The sequence below is a fragment of the Crocodylus porosus genome, unplaced genomic scaffold (genome assembly GCF_001723895.1).
Source record: "Crocodylus porosus isolate Cpor-Errol unplaced genomic scaffold, CroPor_comp1, whole genome shotgun sequence".
Classification (NCBI taxonomy): domain Eukaryota; kingdom Metazoa; phylum Chordata; order Crocodylia; family Crocodylidae; genus Crocodylus; species Crocodylus porosus.
The window spans coordinates 16,549,164-16,558,988 of NW_017728920.1; the positions used below are offsets into that span (position 1 = coordinate 16,549,164).

General features: G+C 43.8%; 1 protein-coding gene across 1 annotated transcript in view; it reads right to left on the reverse strand.

Annotated features, from left to right (window-relative positions):
* CCDC6 (coiled-coil domain containing 6) overlaps window positions 1-9,825 on the reverse strand; it is a gene marked incomplete at its 5' end in the record, with an annotated part of 81,510 nt that overhangs the window by 35,674 nt on the left and 36,011 nt on the right. The window contains one exon of the mRNA XM_019538621.1: window positions 2,491-2,640. Within this exon, the coding sequence (XP_019394166.1) occupies window positions 2,491-2,640 (150 nt within the window). The remainder of the gene's footprint in view (window positions 1-2,490; window positions 2,641-9,825) is intronic.

A 9,825-nucleotide genomic window follows, 5' to 3' on the forward strand; every position in this document is an offset into this window, starting at 1 on the left:
ACTGGATGCTTATCTTGCTGGGATCCTATGACCCCAGCTGACTTCCTGCCCTTTGGGCAGGGGGCTGGACTCGATGATCTCCTGAGGTCCCTTCCAGCCCTAATGTCTATGAAATAAATGTCTATGAAATCACCAGTGTTGAATACAGGGAAATAATCACTTCCCTTGATCTGCTGGCAATACACCTACCAATGCAGCCCAGTATGCCATTAGTCAACTTGGCAACAAGGGCACACTGCTGGTTCATATTCAGGTTATTGTCTATTGTAATGCCCAGGTCCTTTTCTGCTCAGCTGTCTCTCAGCCAGTACTGGTGCATGGGATTGTTCTGCCTTAAGTGCAGGACTTGGTATACGTTGAACCTCATGAGAGTCGTTATGGCTTAATCCTCGAATCTGTCTAGGTCACTCTGAATCCTAGCCCTACCTTCCAGTGCATCTACTACTTTCCTCAACTTGGTGTCACCTGCAAGCTTGCTGAGTCCATCTTCCAGGTTTATGCCATCTTCCAGGACGCTGATGAAGACACTGAACAAAACCAGCACCAGGACCAACCCCTGGTGCACTCCACTTGATACTGGCTGCCAACTAGACATTGAGACACTGACTACTACCCTCTGAGCCCAATGCCGAAGCCAGTTTTCTATCCACCATTCATCCAGCCTGTACTTCCTTAGCTTGCCTGCAAGAATGTTGTGGGAGACCTTATCAAAAGCCTTGCTAAAAATCAAGGTATACCACATCCTCTGGTCCACCTACATCCATCATAGACTGCAATCAGGTTGGTCAAGCATGACTAGCCCTTGGTGAATCCATGCTGACTGTTGCTAATCATCTTTTTCTCCTCCAGGTGCTTAGAAATGGATTCCTTGAAGATCTTCTCCATGATTTTTCCAGGGACTAAAGTTACACTGATTGGTCTGTAGTTCCCTGGGTCCTCCTTTTGCCTTCCTTAAATATGGGCACTATGTTTGCCCTTTTCCAATCTTCCAGGACCTCTCCTGTTCACCTTAAATTTTCAAAGATGAAAGCCAGTGACTCTGTAATCTCATCAGCAAACTCCCGCAGCACCCTCAGGTACATCCCATCCAGCTCAACAGACTTGTACACATCCAGCTTTTCTAAATAGTCCCTAACCTGTTCTTTCAGCACTGGGAAAAATTGGGGTACGGATTATATGTAAGATGAAGGATTTGCCGTGAATCCAGATATTAGGGAGCAGGGAAAAGAGAGAAGAGGGAAGAAGTGGAACACCAGCAACAAACTGCCATGGCTCTGGGAGCCACTGCAATCAAATGCTGCCACTTGTTCCTCCACCACAGCCCCCAAATTGCTGGACCCATGGAGAGCCCTACCTCTCCAATGCACACCAAATCAGGACTTTATATGGTGTGGCTTGTGCCCAGACTCAGCACACTAGGACTGATCCAGCCCATGGACCAAGCGCTAGCATGTGAGATCAGGTGAACCCTTGTGCCCAGCCCCCAACAGTTGGTACTCCAAGATAAGGTTCTCCCTGCCTCTTCTTAGGGCCTTCCAAAACTAGAGTGTGTGTTATAGTTGAAGGTGTTATATGCTAGAAAACATAGTATACAGTAGAATTATTCACAGCATAAGGCTGTTATTGAAAATAAGAGCTTTACAACTGTGAAATTAAGCTCTTTAATAATGTTTAATATTAATCTACACTTGCAATTTGCATTCATTCATTCATTCTGTGACATCACTCCAACCTAGTTTTGAGTGTTAGAGGAATTGAAGAGTGTTAGAGGACTTGAAGAGTGCAAGTATCCTGCTGGAACTCACAACAAGCATCCTTCCCTGCACAGATCTAAGAGGGAGACTAAGTGACCTGCTCAAAGTCACAAAATGCATCAGAGACAGGGCAGGGAATTAAACCCAACTCTCCTGCAATATAGGTTAGCACTTTAATCCCTGGGCCATCCTTCCCTGATGAACTAGGGTGTGTTAAATGAAACACCAGTAAAATATATATTAAAAGTATGTTAAAAGGAAGAGGCCATCTGTTACTAAAAATATCAATAGGTCACCCTTTAACAGATAGCAAATAACATTTCAAATGTCATATTCTAAATGCATGCACTTATTTTTCTAACATTTATTTTAAAGCAGTCAATTTAAAATCATATTGTAAAGTATGATTAATTTTGCATTATTGACAAAAACTTTCTAGAAGTCAAAATAATCTTTAAAATGCATTTAGTTTTCACTATTTCAAGTACCTCTAAATATACTCTCTTATTTTTAGGGTCCTAATGTGGTGGCTTGATTTGCAAACTCCATAGGACTGTGTTTAATTTTTTTTTTTTAAAGGAAAAAAATATTTTGCACTAACTAATACATTTTGAAAAAAGCTTGAACTGACTATATAACCCTTTGTCTGTAATCATGCCAACAAAAACTAAGTTTAACCTCTTAAAGCATGACCCCAGGGTTTATGGGAAGAAATACAAGCAGAGAAATCAATTACCTGCATCAATTTTCTTGACAGCTCATTAGTGAGAAATTCCTCTTCCTTCTCATAGTTTACAGCAAGCGTCTCTTTCTCCTTCTGCAAAGCTTGAATCTTCTTAAACAGAGTATTACTGATGAACTCCTCTTCCTGCTCTGCCCTTGCTTGCTATGAAATAAAGACATTGCAAAAGGATTAGAAGCCTCCATGTTGAAAGCAGCTTCTGCCCCTCTGTTAGAAACTTAGAATTTTAAGCAATTTTCTTCAGATCTGCCATGCCCACCCAAAAAATCACTGTAAAGTCTTTTATCACTGCAATTTTGTCCCAAAGTATCAGACTAGTCTCCTCTCTTTCCTTTGTATCAATTTTGGAAGCCATGTTAAGCATTTTTCTCAACTTAAAGAAGTACTTTTCTGAATCACTATTCTTCTGAATCACTACTCTGCAAAGCTTTCTTTTAAAATCAGCTTAATTCCATTAAACAAAACAAACCTCAATCTAAAGCAAAAACAGCTTAGCCGTAAAAATCGCTACAGTTCTGACTGTCATGTGCAACCTCCTGTCTTTTCTCTTACACAGACTGATTCATTTATCCCCCAACTGTACATTAGGTAGGTTTTTAAAATTCCTGTTAAATCAAAATCATTTAGTTGCATCTCTCTCCTCCTGTAAAGTTTCAAAGCTCCACAAGGTGGCACATCTAAGGTCACCTTGTCCTTGAAGGCTCTAGGCACTGCTTCACAACCCCCATGCACAATCAACTCCTACCCCCACAGGCCCTTTGCTCTTTCCTGAAAAGTTTAAGTGCTCCTAAATCCTCTCACCTGGCTTTAAAATTCTACAGTTCCACCATAAAGAAGTCATCTGTTTGAGGCAAACTTTAGAAGTGCATGTCTGGCACACAAACTATTCTGCACACCCAAAATTAAGTTCAGAGCTGAATTCAATGGCCAAATTTCTACTTCAAAAATCAGTCAAATCACATTTTGGCAGAACTGAAGCAAAAAAAAAAAAAAAAAGGGTAATTTAAGGTGAAGCTCTTTAATCAATGAGCTAAGACAACATTCATAGTGCTTAGGGTCAGAAGGGATCTAAACAGATCATCAGGTCTGACTGACCCCCTGCCCTGGGCAGGAACAAGTGCAGGGTCATAACACCCCAGCCAAATATCTGTCCAGCCTCCTCTTGAAGACCCCCAAGGTCGGATAAAGCACCACCTCCCCTGGGAGTCCATTCCAGAACCTGGCAGCCTAAAATGTCTCCTGATGTCCAGCCTGAATCTTCTCTCTAACAATATGTGGCCATTATTCCTAGCAACCCCCAGTGGTACCCGGGTGAACAGAGGCCGGCCCCCCCCATTCTTGCTGGTCTCCCCTGCTGAGTTTGTAAATGGCCACCAGATCCCCTCTCAGCTTTCTCTTGTGGAGGCTGAATAGATTCAGGCCCTTCAGCCTCTCTTCATAGGGCCTGACTCAAGAAGAAAGTATCTCATTTTTGAACTCCTAAATGCTTGTACCCTTTGCCCAAACAGAGAAAAAAAAAAACTTTATATGCTGCATGTTGATCCAAGGTAGAATCACATCAAATATTTTCAGTTTAGCAAAACGTGAAAAAGTTAAACGCAAGATTCAGAAGCGTAATGGAAGCTAGCCTGAAACTTCATTGTGCCTCCATAACAATCTTTCCACCAAACCTGGAAGTACCTACAACATAATTCACCTCTACTACAGTTTCACCAGAAAACATCCTACAAAAACTTGATATATTATAAATCACTCATCTACTAGGCCAGGAGTTTTCAATCTTTTTTTTTTAAACAATTGTACCCCTTCTATCTGTCTCAAAGTTTCAGCTCATGTACCCCTTTATATTTTTTTTCCTTGTTTTTAATGCTACACATGATGTTATATATAAGGCAGGCTACACTAATTAACATTATAATTCATTATTAATATATGCATTAAATAGATACACATCATAGTTATGCCACAACAATTTGGGCCAAGGAAGGGGGAGCAGATCAAGGCCCTGGCAGTGAGGGAGTGGGTCTGGGACAGGGGCAAGTGCTGCCCAGCCAGGGCAAGAAGCAGGACAGAGCTGTGAGCAACCTGTCCAGGGAGCACAGCAGGTAGTGGGCACTTATCAGCCGAATCTAGCTGCTCTCCACGCTGCGGGGCGCACACCTGGGAGGGTTTGGGGGGTGGGGGGTGTGCTCCAAACCTGCGTGCAAGGTGAAGGCAGGCTGGGGCCAGGGAGGTGCCGGGCTCTTTCTGGAGTGGGGGTTGGGATGGGGCTGCACTCCAGGGTTGGCGGTGGTGGCACTGGGAGGGAGGCTATCGCGGGGAAGGGAGCTGCAGCCACCCCAAAATTCACCTTAGCCCCCACTCCCAGCGCCTCCACCACCCTCGAGCACAGCCCGGGCCCAACCCCCTGCTGAGAAGAGCCGGTGCTGCCCTGGCCCCAGCCTGCAGCAGCAGCTCACCCTCAACCCATGGACAGATCTGGGGGTACAAGACCCTGTGCCTTCCTGGGGTAGTGCAGCGGTGTGAGCCAGCCCCCAGGATGAGCCACTCACAGCTCCATCCCCTGCTCTGCCCCAGCTCTGCACCGCCTGCCTCTGCCCAGCCCCACTCCCTGCCTCATCATGGGGGCCTCAATCTGCATCCCACCCCCCCCACCATGCCCCTTCCCTCACAACAGACTTACCAGCCGAATACAGCTGCTCTCCACACTGCAGGGCTGTACGCCTGGCCGCCTGCATGCTGCACTGTGGCTGCACGCATGAATAGGGCATTTATCGGCCACATCATCCCAAAAAGGCGAAGTGCCGATACCGTCACTTTTCCTTATATGGGACCAATGTATCGGTGTACCTCTAGTAATTTTTTCTTATTTGTTCTGTGTACCCCCACTTGAAAACCACTGTACTAGGCAGAAAGCTACAACTACCACCGGTGTGAAGGGATGCCATGTCTATAACCTGTAGGGAACACTGTTCCTAGTTCCAGGACTCCTTTTAAATGTAGAAGCATCTCTAAGGGTGTTAACCCATGAAACCGTTTATAACAGTGAAGTGTACATAGGTTTATATACTGATATAAATTACACCAGCATCCAAAGCAGGTAGACAACCAGCTCCTCTACTGCAGCTGCCTGCAGTCAAAGTTATTATATACCTCACCACCCTCAGGCAGGGAAACTGGTAATAAATAACCTGCATGCACAAAGCAAATGGCTATCTTTAGGCATTGACTAGGCCTGTAGTCAAGTAACTAACCTATCAAAAACCTGAGGGAAAAATGTTGTGGAAGCTTCAGGTATACAATTTAAATATAAAATTTTCATTTGCAGCGTCACTGAAGTGTTGCAACTGAGCAAGACCCAGAATCCCTATCATTGGTAATACTTTAAGAATCTTACACCAGCAAATTACCCTAATTAGCTATATGAAGGTCAACAAGCTCTTGCTACAAATGCCATATTAAATCATTAGATTATACTTTAAGAGTCAATTAATTGCAAGAGACTGTACTGACATTTTAATTATGTTATTTATCAGGGAAATTTTTAAAATAAATTTAATATAAGGCACATATTCAGAACCCAATACGTTTAATCTGGGCACAGTGAATTTCAGGATGGCGAGCACACACACTTGCATGCACTCATGCTAATAAACACTCCTTTTGCTGTCAGTAATACAAACCATTTCTTCTATTTTTCGATTTTTGAAAAAGAAAAATGCAAACCTAGATCATAAGCGCCTTAAAAGATTTAGAAGTAAACATAGAAGCACTTTACCCTAAATAAAGGGACCAAATATTTAGCCCATACAAGTGACAAGACAGCTATAATTCAAAGCAGTAACAGTGCAAGTTAACAGCAATTTATCTTACAACAATGGGTATAGATTTAAATTACTTAAAGGAATTTGAAGTGCACCAACTCTGAAACTGGAGAAAAATCAAGGTAATACTATTATAATAGATGACAAAATAATTATGCCTTACCGTACATTTTCTATGCCCATACCCACCCTTTCTTCCAGAAATTATCCCATTATATTTAAAACTGGCACAAGAAAATTAATTATGCTTTTAGAAACCCAACCTCAATTTTTGTCACATTAAAGTATTTGCCTTAATCTTGCCTAAAATCTTGGAGAAACCTTGTAATCTACTGCATTTTCACCACCAGGATACAAACCAAACACTCACCCCATAAACAAACGTATGCTGTATGCTGCAGCTATAAGTCAATGTTTTACACCTTCCTCTCCGAGGACTAAAAAGTCCACAAAATTATGATAACTTAGCCTCTTAATCACCTAAAATTCCATTTTAGTGTTAAGCTCAGGATTTCTTGCCGATCTGACCAGCAGGCAATTTATGGTAGAAATCTTATCCTTTATTATTTAGAAGTTAGAAATTCATTAGTAATAATCCACCAGAAAAATAGATGACCTAAAAGAAAACTATGAGAGAGATAAGACTTTAAAACTTCTACTATACAAATATTAAAAACAAATGGTGAAAGTGCAGGGACCAAGCATGAAACACTATGTCACCAGAGAATGAAACCCTTCCCCCATGCCCCTCATGGGGCTACCAGCTGTTCAGCTTCCACCTTGCAGAAGGACCCTTCGATGGCCCAGCATGACAGAAATGGGTCCACGTTTTGTTCCACGCTGAAGTATTCAAATTCAAATGTTGACATGTGCCTGGACCAGAAAGTGAAAGAGTTGGATGGTGTCATTGGAGTCAGCCCTGCAGCTGAGCCAGTTTCTGCAACTTTTTATAGTTGCCATCTTGGCCTGTTATACGCAATTTAAAAAACGGTTGGTTGCCAATCTGCAGTATGCTGGTCACTTCCAGTCTGCAGTTTGCCAGTCCATGGTCACTTCTGGTTCAGCACCCAGCCCTCCTGTGGACTGGCAGCCAACCCTTCAGGGCCCAGGGGTTGGGAACCCCTATTCTAGGGTAGTAAGCACATCTGCAGGGATGGCAGCATTTACTTTGTCCAAGAGGTGCAAAACAAAACAGAGTGGAGGTCCAGGTGGTCAAATAGGGCTTCAGCAAAGAGCCAGGTGGATCACGCTGAGTCAGAGGTGGATCAGCTTGATGAAATACAACCAGACTAAGGAAGTAATGAGACTTCAGGATGCTTGGTTCAGTGCCCCCTGTGGCAAGGCCAGATTATGGACTAGGGACTCCGGTAACAGCTCTGAAAAAAATCACAGGCACCTACCATGCGGTCTCAGTCCAGGGGTAGGTCCACCCAGGCAAGGCTGTAGTAGAAGGACGTCCCAGCCAGAAGAAGGCAGTCAGGATCCAACAGGAACATTTCCTGATGAAGACTGAGGCCCCTCACAGGAAAGCAAAGAAAGCAGTTGCCAAGGGAAGCATTCCCTAGCAAAGAGCAGGTGCCGAAGAGCTTGCAGGCAAAAGGCAACCAATCTGCTTGCCAGGTCAATTAGGTCCTAACTTCACTTGCTGACAGAACAGGCTACTGAAGCCAGTGGTGCCCATTCCAGAAGTCCACAAGGAGCTTTCAGAGCCATTAGAGTAGGGTCACAAGTGGGTCCAGAATTGCACCTGGGCCACAGAGTAGCAGCTGCCAGGTTGTTGATAACCAGGACCCAGCCAGAGTAGAAGTTAGGTAGGTGCCAATGCCACCTCTGTAGTTGTTCCTCTGCCTCCTCCCCATCCCATGGCACACTTATGCTGGGGAGTGAAAGCCCCGGCATATCGGATGCAGTTGGACAGGTGGCAGCCAGAGCTTCCGGCCAGAACAGGCAAAAACTGCCCAACCCACCAGGCAGGCAGGCTCCACTACAAAAGTGGCAGCCACAGCCTCTCCACCCAGCTCTGCAGGGCCATCCAAAGCACAGGGCCCAAGGTGGTTGCCCCAACTTGCCCCCCCACCCAGAGACAGCCCTGCATCCAGACACACGCAGCAGAAGTGTGTCACTTTTGGTCCAGCTGATATGGGCTGCAGAGGCAAACTTGTAAGCCTACTGACACTCAAAAAGGGACTGGATGTCATCTTCCCTGATGACAAAGAGTCACATCATCGGCTTATGTTGTGGAGCCAGTGACTATAGCTCAATAGTTAGGGCACAGAGCCCTACTGGATGCCTCTGCATGCTGGAAATGTGGTACATGGCTCTATATTCACTTTCAGGAGGCTAGAGATGTCCCAGTATAGAAGCCAGATGGTTGAGACAGGCCCAGAAAAACAAAGATTTCCAGAGTCCAGAATAAAAAGTCATGGTTGACATGATCAAAGGCTTTTTCTTGATCCAGGAAAACAAAGCTGATGTTCAGGTCAAAGAGTTCCATGGCTGCCAGCAGGTCATGTAACAGAAATGAAGTCCTTGATGGCTCTGCCAAGTATGCAGTAGCTCTGTTCAGGGCCAAGAGAGACCAGAGAGAACAAAGGCCCATAGTTAATTAAATATAATGCGTAAGGTTACTACAGAGAGAATAGGAGGTCTCTCACCTGATTATTTCTTGACAGTTCAGCTAAGGCAAGGAAATAAACTCATGTCACAGGAGTTCTGGAGGGATACATGCATTAAAGGCTAGATTCGCAGTAATTATCATAAGGAAGAATGCAAGTTATTGGAAAGTGAGGAATGGCATACAACATATTTCAAGCACCAGAAATAGGGTAAAAAAACTTTCTGGAAAGAAATTTCTATTTCTTAATCTACTGCAGCAGTGTGTAGAAGCACAGTAAACAGCGCTGCACAAACAGAACAAGGGACTATCCCACCCTCAAAAACTTGAAATCCAACATAATCTTCACTTATCAGGAATGTTCCATGCCCCCCATTCTAAAAGATCTACCACTATCCTATTCCAAAGATGGAGCCTCCAAAATATTTTTAAAAGTATAGTCAACAAAAAGAGTCGTTCAAAAATGTCACTCCAAACGTAGGAAATGTATGCACTTAAATCATTTTAAGTAACTGATAGATCTGAACTCAAAAAGCGTGTCATAAGATAAATGCTTTTAAATGCATTTCAGTGAAATGCTGTGTTGTTGTCGATGGATACCACATGGCAATTTATAAAACAAACTCTTCCAAAAAGGATAGTAAAAAAACAAAAACAAAGTACACATTTTAGTGCACAGAGCTGTTCTGTTATGCCAGAAGGACTGTGCAACTAAAATATTACAAACTTAATACGATTCATACTAGGGATGCACCAATAAAGATTATTTTTTGCCAGTACTGATGGCCGATTATTAGCCGGCCATATCAGCCGATACCAGTCTGATAGCCGACACGTAGTCTGGCAGCTTGGAGAGCAGAACTGGGCCAGTAAGTCTATGAGGGGGAAGGG